General features: G+C 54.1%; 2 protein-coding genes across 2 annotated transcripts; both read left to right on the top strand.

Annotated features, from left to right (window-relative positions):
* Positions 1-706: 706 nt before the first annotated feature.
* On the top strand, positions 707-8,387 carry LOC131215810 (tyrosine-protein kinase transmembrane receptor Ror). The gene is made up of 6 exons (XM_058210206.1): positions 707-825; positions 4,517-5,695; positions 5,760-5,970; positions 6,044-6,765; positions 6,832-7,157; positions 7,225-8,387. The coding sequence occupies exons 1-6, from the start codon at positions 707-709 to the stop codon at positions 8,385-8,387; spliced, it is 3,720 nt and encodes a 1,239-aa protein (XP_058066189.1).
* A 1,778-nt stretch (positions 8,388-10,165) lies between these two features.
* LOC131205951 (uncharacterized) lies at positions 10,166-15,498 on the top strand. The gene is made up of 9 exons (XM_058198273.1): positions 10,166-10,296; positions 11,132-11,178; positions 11,247-11,419; positions 11,487-12,018; positions 12,081-12,410; positions 12,476-12,726; positions 12,794-13,255; positions 13,316-14,677; positions 14,740-15,498. Exons 1-9 carry the CDS (start codon positions 10,247-10,249, stop codon positions 15,397-15,399), a joined length of 3,867 nt encoding a protein of 1,288 aa, XP_058054256.1. The 5' UTR covers positions 10,166-10,246; the 3' UTR covers positions 15,400-15,498.
* The last annotated feature ends 539 nt before the right edge of the window (positions 15,499-16,037 follow it).

Raw genomic sequence — 16,037 nt, 5'->3', positions numbered from 1 at the left:
TTATGCTTTCTCGAGTGCGTGCCACCCTCCAGCGGAGAGCGGTGGATCCATTCGCCCGACTTCCTACGCGCGCGCTGATGGTCATCAAATAACATAAATTTGAAACCATCAAAGCAACCACAGTTGATTGTTACTCTCTCTCTCTCTCTCTCTCTCTCTTCCCTTTCATTTCCCAGCATAAAATCTGAAAGCAGCATAGCAGGCGGCAGAGTGGGCACCGTTGCACGGCTGTCGCTTGTGCGGTCAGTGTTCGTTATTTTTTTCTCTTGTCGTTGAAGTGACAACATCGCGCGCATAAGAAATTCATAAAAACGCCCCCACACAGAGCATAACTGTGGGCCACCCGGGGGTCCACCAAAGTGTCATCTGTTGCATCAAAATGCACCCAAACGGCGGGTGCATATGAGAGAGTGAAAGAGAGCGCGAAACGAATATCGTGAAACTGTCATCGCTCGGAAGTGAAATCGTGGCCAAGGAGGCCGTGCTACGGAACGAGCGCCCATTTCCGGCATAAATTCTAATTTCTGTCCGGCGCACGGACCCCGCCAGACCCGTAAAGTGTGTATTTATTTTACTTTTTATTAACCAGAAGTAAAGTGCTGCCAGTGGGCCATCGGGGCCAATACTTTCGATTAGGTGGCGCCCGCCGTACCGAGCCGAAGTCCATTAATAGCTCCGGGAGCGCTCGCCTTGCGGTGGCCAAATTATGTTAAGCGTGATTTACATCCTCACGATTGCCGGTTGTTTACACACTCCAGTGACTTGTGGCCGCGAGCAGCAGCAACAGCAGCACCATGGTTCGGGTGCGGCCGAGGAACTCAACGGGTAAGTGCTTTTCGGTGGGACCTGCTATTAATTTTTACGAATGCTTTACGAACCCGCGGCCGGGGTCGACGATTTTAAAGCTTCGGCACGGCGGTGGGTGGGCGGGGGTGTGAATAAAAAATTAGCTACCCTTGGAAGGACCCACAAAATCGAGGTGGCCATCCTGGCCTGGCCACTCACGTTACGTGCCGCGTGTGATGGCGTGATGATGCTTGAGCGCAGATTAGGAGTTTATGGCCGGCCAGGACGAGACCGCCGTTTAATGTTATTCCACTCACGGATCGCCCGCAACGACCAAAGCCCATTATTATGGTTCCGGCAATGGGGTCCTTTGGCAGTGGGGTCTAAGGAAAACAAAGCCCAAAGTGGGGTATCGATGAACCAGAAAAATCCTTACGACGGCGAGGAATCAAAGCGCGTTTCCGCTAACACTACCCGGACCGGAAGTCAGTGACCTAGCTACCGTCGGGGGCCGTACCACCGCCACGCGCTCACATAACCGAGCGACCCGATCGGGGAGGCACGAAGCGGGGTTTGGCCCTAATCCAATTCCGGTCTCGTCGACTTGGTCGGGCGAGGATATTAAACTTTCCGCAAACCGAACCGGAACGACTTTTTCGGGGGCGACCATTGGCGAAGGATGCTGCGTATCGTCGGCGCACAGTCGCCGGGTTCCGGGTTCCTTTACCCCGCCCCAACCATTTAGTTCAATTCCCACACCAGCCGCCCCTCCGGTTACGGTAATTTATGGGCTGCGATTTGGTATGTAGATGAGTATCTCTTCCGGCTTCCGCGTGCCTGTGTGGACAGCGCCGGAACACAGGCAAAAGAAACGAAAAACCGGGTCGCAACACACACCGAGCGGAGTGGACCAGGCGTCCGGAACACCGGCCTGTTCCGGTCTTTGGCGGTGCGTGGAGTGGAATTGAAAATTAACTCCAAGAAGGGACCCCGAACCGGGCCGGGCGGATGAATGTTTTTAATGCATGCAAATATTTGTCGCACTAATGCTCTGACAGCCGCAACCCTCCGACAAGAACCCTTTTCAAGCTCCTGATGGCGGGAAGCAGGCGAAAAATAAACGTGGACCCGGTCGCCCACAATGGCGCGCGTCACACAATCGTCCGTTGGCCCCGTGCCTAATCTTCGAGACGAAGCTAGAGCCTGACCTTATTCCCGGTCCCGATTCCCAGGGATTCTCCGCTTCTGGACGGGGACGGCGACATTAATAATCCTTGTTTATGTTACGGATACGGCACGGACCGGCGTGTCCCGGCAGCAGCACGCAGGACGCAGCATCTGGAGCAGAGCGCTACCGAACGTTTTATGATGCTCATCACAAATAGAGCAGACAAGATTAAGCCATTAGAAGCACTGACCACACTAACGAGGACGAACCGGCGTTCGGGGCCGAAGTTTCGGAGCGATACGATTGGATGATGAAAATTGATTCGTGTGCCCGGGGGTTTGGGGCGCACCGCACCGACCTAAAACTTCCTAATCCCCGACTCGGTGTGTGCCTGTGTGAATGAATTATTAATATTCGCATTCGGTGGGTTGCAAGGTTGCTGATGAACGGAGTCGGATTTGATGCGATTTATGAAAAAATTAGATTTAATCCACTGCCGTGCTGGAATGGGATGCTGTGACCTAATAAACGTGGATCCAGAATCTAGAACGGAAGCCAACGGATAGTGAGGTTTAGTTGAAGCGAAAAGCGAAAAAAATTAGAACTATTGGGAGTCTAAAAAGTAAATCCCAAACAAATGTTGGGCCTTCCTGATCCTATTAAGATATGGCAAAACAAAATCAACTTAGGGCCATAGAAGGGCACTTCCGAGAGTGCCTTAAAACAATTCTTCGGTACTAAAAGCAAGGAATAGAGCCAATCCCCTCAGCGTTAAATGCAGCAACGTAATTAGCCATCAAACGGTACAAAGTGGCCCACTCGTGGGCCAACATCGAACTCGTTCCGAGTTTACGATGTGCCCGATGCCCATCCATCAATGGGAACGAATTTGTCATTTCATTTTTAATGACCGTCGGTGGCGTCTGCGGCTAGGCAACACTCCATCCGACACTCCATATCGCGGCCCGTAGGTAGTGGCAGCAGTGGCATAACATTTACGATACCGGAATGCTCCAGATCCACTCGGGGGCCCCGATATCCTTGCCGAGCGGCCGAACATCCTCGGAGAGTAGAGCTGGATAATTAATGCGCTGCCGGGCGGTTCTGCGTCATTTTCCCACCGATGGTCGACTGGTTGGCTGTTCCATTTCACGATCTGCCACTGTGCGGTGCACAGTGACCCCGGCTTCCAGTGTTCCAGTGTTGGTGGCATTTCAATCCCGCTGCTCATTGTAGTTCTGTCGCCGCAGGGACAGGAAGCGCAGACCGATGGAATCCAATCCAAGTTGCCACCGTGGCGGCAGATCGCAGATCGGGAGATTGATTGTTCCTTGGAGCTTCCGAGACACAGCGGCGATGAGCGGCTGTCGCAACGGCGACATTAATGTCTCGTACTCGAACTCTGGTGCAGCATGTCCCCCCGATTCGGTTGGTAGGATATGTTTGTGTTTCTGGCGTGCAAGTGCAGAATTAAATTGTGTTTACTTCGCAGCCAGCAACCGCTGGGAACTGATTTAATTGAACGTTCTCCTACTACTTATTTTCTTTCTTTTGCGGTATTTTATTGAATCTTCTGCTAGTTTTGTTGGATTTCCTTTTATTGCGACATTTTTTTGAATATTTATAACAACTGTTTTATGTATTTTCTAATGCTAAGTTAAAGCTAGTTTGAGCTAGCTAGCTATGTAGCTAGTTTTGAGAAGTCTGTCTCATTCTGTTAGCTGTTCTGTGCAATGTAATTCAATTACACTTTTGGTTGTTCGTTTTGTTTTTAAATCTTTACTTAACTTATTGTTTTCCATGTTTATTCCTTTTCCTTTTTTCCACTTTTTTATTCGTTTTGTTCCACAAAGAGAATGAAGACATATTGAATGGAGTTGAGTAGTTTTAAAAGTCACTTTGAAGCATCCGATCGCCCCAGCGCACACCTTGCGCTGGTTAAGTGTTGTCCTTAATTTGTCAATTTGTTACATAAAAAACGAATGGCAGCGTAAAAAATCAGCCTGTCCTCACCACTCACCCCCGAGGCGGGCAGCGGATTGACAAAGAAAGCGGCTCTTTTCGCAACTCGCCACACGCCCCACGTGAGTCATAAAACCCCATATTGGAAGTTAATTTCACTTCTCCCGAGCGCCGAAGACCCACCCTTGAGGGGTCCGCGCGCCCGTGTGCTGTTTGCATAATACACACATCCTCTTTCCTTCGCCTTCCGCCGGTTGCTGCCACATCTGTTCCGGGAACCGCCCGAAAGTTGAACGGCTGCATTCCCGCGCTGTGTGGTGCTCCTTCGGTTGTTTGCCACCGTTAAACAGGAAACTTTTCTCCGCCTGTTCAACAACTAAATAAAAGCCAGATGGCGATGGCGGCACTCGACTTTTTAATAACGTCGGCCACTTCTTTCCGCTGCCTTGCCGCTTGCCGGCGAAAAGGGTTCACGGGGCCCATTCTGCTTACGCTTTACGATTCACCGACCCCCCCATCGCCGGAGCGGTCCTGGGCGAACGATAACTTCTCATTTGCGTTGGACCCTTGCTAATGACTCACTCTTCGCCTTTTTTGCAGACTGACATTTACACCGTCCGGTGGTGGCGGTCACGTGCCGCGGAACCAGGCGGCCACGGGGGCCCGGTTTAGTCGACGCAAGAAGACGGAGAAGCTACACCCCACCAGTGACCCGGTGTACCGCGATGAGGAGGAGACGATCGAGCCGGGCGTCTGCCAGGTGTACACCGGGACGACGTGCGAGCAGTTCCTGCGCAACCAGACCGTGTTCGTGACGCCGGACATCACGATGGAGGTGCTGGAGGAGCGCCTCAAGTCCGCGTACGGTGTAATCCGCGAGTCGAAGGACATGAACGCCAACTGCCGGGTGTACGCCCTGCCCAGTCTGTGCTACAGCATCCTGCCACTCTGCCGCACGCCAGAGCTGACCAACCATCAGTACTTCGCCAATAAGGCAGCCGCCGAAGCATCACGCCGGCCGGCCTCCGCCGGGCGGACAAAGTTAAAGTCACACGAGAAAAAGAACAACCGCAAACAGCTGCTGGCTGGGCTCAAGGCGGTCCAGTCCACGGTGACCGAAGTCCCGGAGCACGTGACCCGGATCACCCCGAGCACCACCACGGAACGGTTGCGAGTTTATTTCAGTGGAGGCGTGACTCCCGACCCCGGCGAACACTCTTTCGATGGCGAGATCGTGATCGAGAACGCACTGCCCCGGTACCAGCGCCGTGAGCGACGTACGGCCGCCGACTCCGCGAGTCGGAGTCGTTTCGTCCAGCAGCAGGACGAAGTTTCGGTTCTCTCCTACACCTCATCTAGCACACCGAAGAAGTCCTACCCGCCGACGCGGAATACCGAGAACCTACGCCGGATCTGCCGCAACGACTGCGAGTTGCTCGAGAACGAGCTGTGCCAGAAGGAGTACGCCATCGCGAAGCGACACCCGACGATCGGCCAGAAGCTGCCGCTCGAGGAGTGCGACGATCTGCCGCTCCAGACGAGCGTCGATGGCACGATTCTGAACGGCATCGGTGGGCTGGGTAGCTCGGGCGACATGGAGTGTATGCGACTAGGGATCGACTTGGACATCAGGCCAGACGACGACTGCTACTGGGAGAACGGGGCCAGCTACCGGGGCATCACCGATCGGACCACGTCGGCGAAGATCTGCATGCGCTGGTCGAAACTGATGCACACGATGTCGGAGTTCCCGCACCTGGCCGGTCACAACTACTGCCGGTAGAGTTCGTTGAAGAATCCAGAATGTCATCCAACTTCTAACGATTGTGATGCTTTCCCACAGCAACCCGCCACACGCCGGACCGATGGAGGCACCGTGGTGCTACGTGGACATGCAGAAGACGATCGAATACTGCGAAATCCCCCGGTGCTCCGAGCGGATGTGGATGTACATCATCATCGGGTTCGTAGCGGTCATCTCGCCGCTGTTCATCGGCGTGGCGGTGTTCTGTTGCCGCAAGTACCGCAAACACGGTGTCTCCAACATCCAGAACGTAAGTGCACCGTCTTCCAATTCCGTTCCGATCACCTAACACGCTCGCTCTCTCTCTCTCTCTCGGATTGCAGATCAATTTACCGAACGCGGACAAGAACATTTACGGCAACTCGCGGCTCAACTCGCCCATCGAGATGACGTCGCTGATAGCGAACCAGGCGTCGTCGGCAGGTGGAGCGGCCAGCCGGAACGCGGAGAACGGTGGCATCCAGGGGCTGACCAGTGGGCAACCGGGCAGCACCGCCGGGCAGCCATCGCAGTCGCGCAACAACGGCATCTCGCGGGTCCCGCAGTACACGCTGCAGGACGTCCGCTTCGTCGAGGAGCTGGGCGAGGGTGCGTTCGGCAAGGTGTACAAGGGCGAGCTGACACAGAAAACTGGCGACAAGATCTTCGTGGCGGTGAAGGCACTGAAGGAGAATGCGAGCGCCAAGACGCAGGCGGACTTTAAGCGCGAAATCGAGCTGATATCGGACCTGAAGCACGACAACATCGTGTGCATCCTCGGGGTGGTGCTGAAGGAGGAGCCACTGTGCATGCTGTTCGAGTACATGGCGCAGGGTGATCTGCACGAGTTCCTCATCGCCAACTCGCCCAACGAGGGCAAGTCGCTTAGTCAGCTCCAGTTTCTACTGATCGCTCAGCAGATCTGCGACGGGATGGAGTATCTGGCCAGCCATCACTACGTCCACCGGGATCTGGCGGCCCGCAACTGTCTGGTGGGCGACAGTCTGACGGTGAAGATCTCGGACTTTGGACTATCGCGTGACATCTACAGCTCCGACTACTATCGGTAAGGTTTGCGGTGCCCGGGGGATTGCAGCAGTCCAGCACACTCACCTTGCGCTCTCTCCTGCAGGGTCCAATCGAAGTCGCTTCTCCCCGTACGCTGGATGCCGTCCGAGTCGATCCTGTACGGGAAGTTCACGACGGAGAGTGACGTCTGGTCGTTCGGTGTGGTCCTGTGGGAAATCTATAGCTACGGGCTGCAGCCGTACTACGGTTACAGCAACCAGGAGGTGATCAATATGGTTCGCGCCCGGCAGCTTCTACCGTGCCCCGAGTCGTGCCCCAGTGCCGTCTACTCGCTGATGGTGGAATGTTGGCACGAGCAGGCGGTACGGCGGCCCACCTTCCCGGAAATCGGCCACCGGCTCAAGATATGGTACCAGGCGCAGAAGAGAAGTAAGTAAAGCGAGGGAGAACCAGTAGACAAGTACATTCATCATCATGTCCATCATCTTGTTTGCAGCCGAGCAGAACGAGCAGAGTGGTTTCAATCGTAAAGGTTCGATGCTGAGCGTTAACACTCAGCGAATGTCGTCCCAGGGTAACCTCAATGTTGCCACACCATCGTCCTCATCGAGCCACCATTCGCTGAGCCGAGAGCGAAACGGCGATTCGTGTCGCTCTGACCAGCAGCAGCAACAACCCGTTATGGCCCAATCGCAACCTCGCAAACATCACCATTCGCTGGAGCGCGAGAAGATCCTCAGGACGAACCAGCAGCTACAGCAGCAGGCGCTGCTGCAACAGCAAGCCCCTGCGATCGCTCAGAATCCGGTGGCCTCGCGTCATCAGCATCATCAGCACCACCACTCGCTGGACCGGACCAACAGTGGCAACCGGCTGGACGACCCGTCCAACGGCGATCAGTGCGAGACGCAGAGCAACCGCAGCTTCTACCACAATGCCAGTGCCAGCCGGAGCAACAAAAGCATACACTCGATGCAGGAGCAGCACCAGCACCAACACCAGCACGGTCACCACCAGCATCAATCCCACCACCCGCAGCAGCAGCAGCCGCAGCAACATCCGCATGCAATGGGAGGTCACCCGCAGGGCTACAAGAACTTCAGTCTACCTCGGAAGAGCGTCGACAGTGGGCTCGAGTATGGGCTCGATTCCGGTGCCGATCTGACGGGGCTCACCAACAGCCCAGGCTATCCGGTGGCCGGTGCTGGTGTTGGGCGACCCGGCGAGATGAAGGCACGGCCTCCGAAGGACCCTCACCGTCATCATCACCACCATCATCACCACCACGGGTCGGGGCGAAGCAGAAGTCGCATCGATGCGATAGGGAACGCCTCGAACGCGGTCGGTAGTTCCATATCTTCACTGCCCGGAAGTGGTGCGGACCTCGGCGCGGAATTCGACCGGCACCAGGCACAGCAACTGGTCACGCCCAAGCACAGCACACAGTCACTGGTGGCGGGTGGTGGCCGCAAACCGAGCCACAGCGGCAGCATCCTCAGTGTGGCCAGCAACGCCAGTGAACAGTGTGCCGGCGGTCCGGGCGGTGGTTCCTTTCAACCCGGTTTCAGCTCACCCTCGCCAACCGTGCACTCGATCGGCAACGGCATCATCCCGTCGGGGCCGGCCGATCTGATGCAGTCGTCGTACCACGAAGGCTAGACCGCGTCGCCGACTCCTTTCTCATCACCTAGACTAGGTTAAGCTAAGCGTGGCTGCAAAGGCGTCACAACTCTTCGCTCCGGACGCAGGCCCGTCAGTTGGATGTCCCCGGAGGCTTCCAGCCAGAGTTTTCGTTTGCCGGCACCATGTCTCCACTCAGAAAGTTTGATCTCAAGCGAGGACTGCGTAGCTCGTAGGATTAGTCAACTAAGTCAATACTCAAACCCATTGCGCGCTCAGTGATTAGTCGTTATTATTTTTTAAGCCCCCGCCTTAGTTTACCCCGTGCCAGGCCCTTTCGTGGGCTCCGCTAATTTATTTCCGACAGGCCTTCGTCTTTAGTTGTACACGAACAATTACAATCGCCAGTGGCTATTGCTGTGCGGCCCGTAAGGATTTTAACTGCCCCTACATCGATCACCGTCAGCTGGTGGTGGAGATAGATAAATTAATTCACCGTTCAGGATGTCCGTTCGCGGGCGCTATGAAGGATGTTAACAAAAACAAGGGTGGCCACTGAAACCGTATTCCAAACACACGGCGGAGAGGACGTGTGTATTTATAAGTAAGAGGGTTTTAAAAAGTATTATGCAGCGAAAGCTCAATTTCGCAACCGCCTAGGATGGCGGCCACAGTTGCTGATCGGCCGCGCAGTGCCCAGCTTTTTAACACGGTGTCCGAAAACAGGTGGCCCCACCCGGTGTCAAAGTCATCGATAATTCCGTACCATCTTATCGAATAAGCTCAAAATAAGGAATTTTTGCATACGCCCAATAACAATAGAAACAAAGGGAAACCGGCAAAGGAAAAACCAGAGAATAATTTAAATATCAAGCGCAGGAAGAGAGAACCACAACCGACCCGAATGGGTGAAATAGTAGCGAACCAGAGAGAGAGCGATTTGACGCACGGAATTGGGTTGGCGATGGATTTTTAGGTTCACTCGCCGCGGAATCCTCGCGGCAGCATTTTTATGGGAATAGAGAACGCCGAACGAACCGAGCGTGCAGTAGTGTTTAGTAAGAGGAAAACAATGGAACTATGAAACAAACTTTTTGCATGTGAAAAATAAACTCAACCCGAACCCAGGCTCAACCCAAACACAGGAGGGAAAGGTGTCTGGAAAAGCTGGGAAACGTAACATTATTGCGTGTTCATTATTGCTTCCACTGCGTCGTTCGAATTTAGCACCACTTATGCCGGGGTCTACAATTGAAACACCGGCCAATAATAGTGAAGCCATAAGGGCGGGCCCATCAAAGAAACGACGAACGCACTGTCATCGCGTTTAACTATCATAATACCGAAAAAGCGCCATTTGATGATTGGCGCTGTCGACTACTGGGCAAAAAATGTCCAAACTGTGGCCTACTGAGTAAATTTGCTAGCAGCCCCCCTCATTACTCGATCCGGCTCTGCAGACCGATCGATCGCACACAAATCATGTCAGCTGTCTCGAACCTGCCGATTATCGGGTGGTGGCCCATAATGTATGCTGTTAATGCGACCGAAACAGCTGATAGCTGGTCTGGGTCGATTTTACCGCCAGGCGCCGTTGATAACCGGTTATCGTTGCAAAGTTAAAAGGCCGACTCGTGAGAGCCCCATCATCGCGCGCAGAGTGAGCCACTCGCTCACGATCCGTCGTAGTGAGAGGACGCGCATCTCGCACCGTGGTTTGTTTGTTCTGCTGTTGGTGTGCGTGGTTCTGGTGTTTTGGGGGTTCGGTTGTCTTCTGCGAACGGGTTACGGCGCCGCTGACCTTGAAACGCTGCACAGCTTGTTAATTGCACTTTGGCAGCTCCGTAATAAAGCACGCAGCTGAACGACATTTCGCGAGAAGACGCACAGGGCGCAAAATGTTGTCAACGCTGGGAAGCTACATTTGGGGCAGCTCGGAAAGCGACAAGTAAGTAGCCGTTATCTTTTTTACTCACTAACCCTTATCTTTCGTGTTCAGTGTGATATTTCAAGAGAAGTGTGTGCTTAGCTCAGTTAGTGATGGTTGCTAGGCAACCGCGGTCCAAGGACCGGTTCACGTTTATCCATAAATCTGGTTGCCGGATCGATGCTCGTCTTAGCAAGCTGCTCAGCAACCGTCCCTCGCAAAAAGCAATTGTGGTGACCGGTTTTTCGCTGTTATGCGCAATCATCTATGTGTCCCCTTTACAATCCAAAACCTCTCTCGCACGCCATTGGCCAACGGAGAAAACCACAGCCGCGGGGTACCATGGACGGCTGGCCGTTTCGGGTACGCGTTGTTTTTGTTTTGCCATTTAATAGTGTCGGCCGGCGTAACGAACGAACGGTGAACGAAGAAGGCAAGGTTACGATCTTGCCGTTGAAAGTTCTGCGCAACTTTGGCAGTGCGTTGAGAAAATATAAGATAAATCTTCGTAGGATTCGTAGATTGGATCCTTTTTCGTTTACAGTTTTATTTTATACACTATTTGTAATCACAATAGTTTTGTTAAGCAATAAAGCGCCTAAGTAATGGACAGACAGAGGCTTTCAACGAGCCGGAGACCCGATCGCTCGAAAGGCAGAAATCAGAGATGCGCAACATGTCTCGGGCGCATCCGTTACTAGTTGCATGCCAAATGAGGCTCAAATGCTATTTTTTACGCTCAAGGCATTGGAAAAAAATCGCGGTCGTTTTCGTCGTCGTCATCAACTCCACCACTTGCGGGGAGGCTTATAATGGGCAAATAATTACAAGTGTTTGTATAATTATCTTTTTGCAGCCCTCTGACGGAAGTTAGCTTGACGATCAATGGGAAACCGTACACGGGTGAGTGTTCCTGTTGGGCCCTTCAGAAAACAAATCTTGACTTCTATTCTCCGTCTTGCCATTGGCAGTTGCAGCAAAAACGGTCCCCGTCGGTACGTCGCTCAACAGCTTCATTCGAAACCAGGCCCATTTGACCGGCACCAAGTTTATGTGCCTGGAAGGAGGCTGCGGTGCTTGTGTTGTGAACCTGAGTGGGCTTCACCCGGTGTGGAAGGAGAAGAAAACATGGGCGGTCAACTCGGTACGTCGACGTGGCGATACTGGACCCGGAGAGAGCGCGACACCGTAACCCTTTTCCATTTCCGTAGTGCCTTTTTCCGGTGTTTGCCTGCCACGGGCTGGACGTGAAAACGGTCGAAGGGATTGGCAACAAGAAGGACGGTTACCACCCGATCCAGCAGCGGTTGGCCCAATTCAATGGCACGCAGTGCGGATATTGCTCGCCCGGTATGGTCATGAACATGTTCAGCCTGATGGAAGCCAACCACGGAGCGGTCTCGATGGAAGATGTGGAGAACGCTTTCGGGGGCAATATCTGTCGCTGCACCGGCTACCGTCCAATTCTGGACGCGTTCAAGTCGCTCACGGTTGATGCCGATGACCGGCTGCTGGACGCCTGCCAGGACATCGAAGACCTACCGAAGAGCTGCCCGCGCACGGGTAACGCGTGCTCCGGTGGCAAGTGTCCTTCTGCGGCGGCAGACTTGAAGCGCCCGGTTCGGTTGCTGTTCGAGGATGATCGCGAGTGGCACAAAGTGTCGCGCATGGACGATATTTTCGCCATCTTGGACACGATCGGTACCAAACCGTACATGTTGGTCGCGGGAAACACGGCCCACGGTAGGAAGACCCAGTGCGCTCCGGGTCCGACAGCTTCTTAACACGTCCCCTCACATTCGTAGGTGTTTATCGTCGCAGCAAAGAGCTGCAGGTGTTTATCGACATCAACGCCGTCGAAGAGCTGCACGCGCACACGCTGGGTGCCAACGAACTGGCGGTCGGTGGGAACGTTTCGCTTGGGGAGTTTATGCAAATTCTGGACACCACCGCCACCCATCAGCCGCACTTTTCGTACTGCAAAGAGCTGGAACGTCACATCGATCTGATCGCCAATGTGCCGGTTCGCAGCGCGGGAACGATTGCCGGTAATTTGAGTATCAAGAATCAGCACCACGAGTTTCCGTCCGATATGTATCTGCTGCTGGAGGCCGTCGGAGCGCAGCTAACGATCGGTAAGCTAGCGATAGGCGCACAAACATTGGACCGTATTTGGTAGCATTTTGGTCGCGTTTTGCAGCTGAAACCGGTGGCAAAATTACGCAGGCAATGCCGGCCGAGTTCGTTCGGATGGACATGCAGAAGAAGGTGCTGAAGACGGTCACACTGCCAGCACTCGATCCGTCGCGGTACTGCTTCCGATCGTTCAAAATCATGCCCCGATCGCAAAACGCTCACGCGTACGTCAACGGTGCGTTCCTCGCCAAGCTGTCCACCGATCAGCTGACCGTGGAGTCGATCAGGATTTGCTTCGGAGGCATCAATCCCGACGTAAGCGCCGTCCACGGACGATCGCTGATCGTGTGACTTACGAATTTTCCGCTCTCTCTCTTTGCAGTTTACACATGCCACCCAAACCGAAACGCTGCTCGTGAGAAAGAAGCTGTTCGACGAGGGCACAATCCAGGCCGCGATGACCCAGCTCGGCAGCGAGCTGAAACCGGACTGGGTTCTGCCGGATGCATCCGAAGAGTACCGCAGAAACCTGGCGATGGCATTGTTCTACAAATTTCTGCTTAGCATCGCACCCGAGGGAACGGTACGGATGAATCCTTCCTATCGCTCGGGCGGTACGGTTCTCGAGAGACCGCTGTCCTCCGGTCACCAGACATTCGACACGTACGAGAAGAACTGGCCACTGACAAAGAACATCCCGAAGATCGAAGCCCTAGCCCAGACGGCTGGTGAAGCGAAGTTTACCAACGATTTACCGCCGCTGCCCGGTGAGCTGTACGCAGCGTTCGTGATCGCCACTCGGCCACACTCACGGATTGCCAAGATTGAAACAGCCGACGCACTGGTAAGAGAAACAGCTGCCCAGCTTCGCTAATGAATACTGATTGAACGAGTCCACCGACAGAAATCTCCCGGAGTGGTCGCCTTCTACTCGGCGAAGGACATCCCCGGCACGAACAACTTTATGCCAGCCAGCCTTGGCAACACGGAAGTGGAGGAGATCTTCTGCAGCGGCCAGGTACTCTACCATGGGCAGCCGGTTGGGGTGATTGTGGCCGAAACGTTCGAGCAGGCGTATCAGGCGGCCCCACTGGTCAACGTGATCTACGAAAAGGCACTCTCGAAACCGATCTACCCGACACTGAAGTCACTCGTCGACGCGCGTCGATCGCAAGATCGTGTCTTCACGCCGGGTGCCAGCAAGCGTGGCTCTGCCTATCGGGTCAATGTGAGCGCTACCAAGAAGATCGCCGGCCGTTTCGAGATGACAGGTCAATACCACTACACGATGGAGACGCAAACGTGTGTCTGCGTGCCGATCGAGGACGGGATGGATGTGCACTGCTCGACGCAGTGGGTCGACCTGTGCCAGGTGGCCATCGCTTCGATGCTGAAGGTGCCAGAGAACAGCCTCAACTTTACCGTCCGACGGTTGGGTGGTGGATACGGTGCAAAGATATCGCGGTCCACTCAGGTTGCGTGTGCCTGTGCTCTGGCAGCTCACATGCAGAACCGTCCCGTACGGTTCGTGCTGACGATCGAGTCGAACATGGGCTCGATCGGGAAGCGTTACGGTTGCATCAGCGATTACGAGGTGGAACTGGACGCCGGTGGCCGCATCGTGAAGCTGACTAACACCTACTTGCAAGACTACGGGGCATCGCTGAACGAATCGGTCAGTGCGGCGACGACGGAGTTCTTCAACAACTGCTACGATACGCGCACGTGGAAGGTCGTGGGAAAGGAGGCCAAAACGGACGCACCCAGCAACACGTGGTGCCGGGCGCCCGGAACCACCGAGGGTATCGCGATGATCGAGACCATAATGGAGCACATCGCGTGGGAAACGGGACTGGACCCGCTGGAGCTGCGGCTCACCAACATGCCGCAGGGGCTCAAAATGCGTGAACTGTTGCCACAGTTCCGGACGGACGTGGAGTACGAGCAGCGCAAGGTGGCGATCGGCCAGTTCAACGACAGCAATCGGTGGCGCAAGCGTGGCATAGCCGTCTCGCTCATGCGCTACCCACTGGGGTACTTTGGGGCACTCCACGCCCTGGTGGCCATTCACGCCGGTGATGGAACCGTCTCGGTGACGCACGGCGGCATCGAGATGGGCCAGGGCATGAACACCAAGGCGGCTCAGGTGGCGGCTTTCGTGCTGGGGTTACCGCTGGAGAAAATCTCCATTAAACCGACCACTAGCCTGACGTCCCCGAACGCCATCGTTACCGGTGGCAGCATGACGAGTGAAGCCGTCTGCTACGTGAGTATATGGGAGTGAAGTACCTGCGAGTCGAAAGCTACCCTAACTCTCGATTCTTTTAGGCGGTGAAGAAAGCGTGCGAAACACTGGTCGAACGAGTGAAGCCGGTCCGTGAGGCAAACCCGAATCTACCGTGGGAGACCATCACTCAGCTGTGTTACGGTGGGAACGTGGATCTGTGCGCCTCGTACCAGTACAAAGCGACGGACCTGAAACCGTACATTATCTGGGGTCTGAGCTGTGCCGAGGTGGAAGTTGACGTTCTGACCGGCAACGTTCAGCTGCGCCGTGTCGACATCCTTGAGGACACGGGCGAAAGTATGAGCCCCGGTATCGACGTCGGACAGATCGAAGGAGCATTCGTCATGGGCATCGGCTACTGGCTAACCGAATCGCTCGTCTACAACATGGAAGATGGGGCACTCCTCACGAACCGCACCTGGACGTACAAACCACCGGGCGCGAAGGACATTCCGATAGATTTCCGCGTGCGCTTCCTGCAGAAAAGTTCGAACCCAGCCGGAGTGCTGCGCTCGAAGGCCACCGGCGAACCGGCGCTCAACATGTCAATCGTGGTGCTGTTTGCCCTTCGGAATGCGCTCCGTGCAGCGCGAAAGGATGCAGGACTGGCTGACAATTGGATACCGATGGGGCCGGCATCCACGCCGGATCAGGTGTTTATGCTGGCGGGAAATGCCACCGAACAGTACAAGTTGACATGAATGGGCATGTGAGCTCGAAAAAATCTCTTCTTTTTACCTGGTGCTGGTATTATGGTTTTTCCATTCATTGGATTATGACAAAACGATTCAATAAAGTAAACATATCGTAGTGCATTTTTAAAATAACTCAATCTCGTGGTTTATGACTCAATTAGGCTTCTGATCAGCAGAAGACTGAAAATGTTGGTATTCCACCAAGCGTCTCCATCGACAAAAAATGGTCTCCTTTTGCTCGACGCATACTGCGATTTCTTCCACTCGAGAAATGCTCAATTGTCAATCGGTTTCACCAATATGGTTTAATTTTCAGCAAGACTCATTTATATTTAATCAATGGAAAAGAATTATAAATTTCAAAATTATTTAAATAGTCTATCGCCCAGCCGATCAACATCTTCTTTGGCAGCAATAAAACATAAGTAGTTAAACGACCGGTTTTACCCTCTCGACAACCAGATTCTGGTCAGTTTTATGTAATGTGCCAACAGCAGCACGCTTTATGTCTTTTTTTGAGTAAAAAACTTCTTTGGGTGTTTTGTTACGTTCGGAAAATCAAACAACATACGCGGGAAAGAGACACATGTTCGGTGCAGTACGCAGCCACTGCGTACGTTTTCGACTTTCTTCAGAACGGTTAG

Source organism: Anopheles bellator, chromosome 1, assembly GCF_943735745.2.
Source record: "Anopheles bellator chromosome 1, idAnoBellAS_SP24_06.2, whole genome shotgun sequence".
Taxonomy (NCBI): domain Eukaryota; kingdom Metazoa; phylum Arthropoda; class Insecta; order Diptera; family Culicidae; genus Anopheles; species Anopheles bellator.
The sequence above is the reverse complement of the archived record's forward strand: the minus strand, read 5'-3'. Positions and strand labels throughout refer to the sequence as shown.

Bases quoted from the DNA above. Each gene is read 5' to 3' on its own strand.
- LOC131205951 (XM_058198273.1), top strand. From the start codon at position 10,247: ATGTTGTCAACGCTGGGAAGCTACATTTGGGGCAGCTCGGAAAGCGAC. The intron at 10,297-11,131 runs GTAAGTAGCCGT...ATCTTTTTGCAG, and splicing joins GGCAGCTCGGAAAGCGACAA to CCCTCTGACGGAAGTTAGCT. The intron at 12,411-12,475 runs GTAAGCTAGCGA...CGCGTTTTGCAG, and splicing joins CGGAGCGCAGCTAACGATCG to CTGAAACCGGTGGCAAAATT.
- LOC131215810 (XM_058210206.1), top strand. From the start codon at position 707: ATGTTAAGCGTGATTTACATCCTCACGATTGCCGGTTGTTTACACACT. The intron at 826-4,516 runs GTAAGTGCTTTT...CCTTTTTTGCAG, and splicing joins GCGGCCGAGGAACTCAACGG to ACTGACATTTACACCGTCCG. The intron at 5,696-5,759 runs GTAGAGTTCGTT...GCTTTCCCACAG, and splicing joins GCCGGTCACAACTACTGCCG to CAACCCGCCACACGCCGGAC.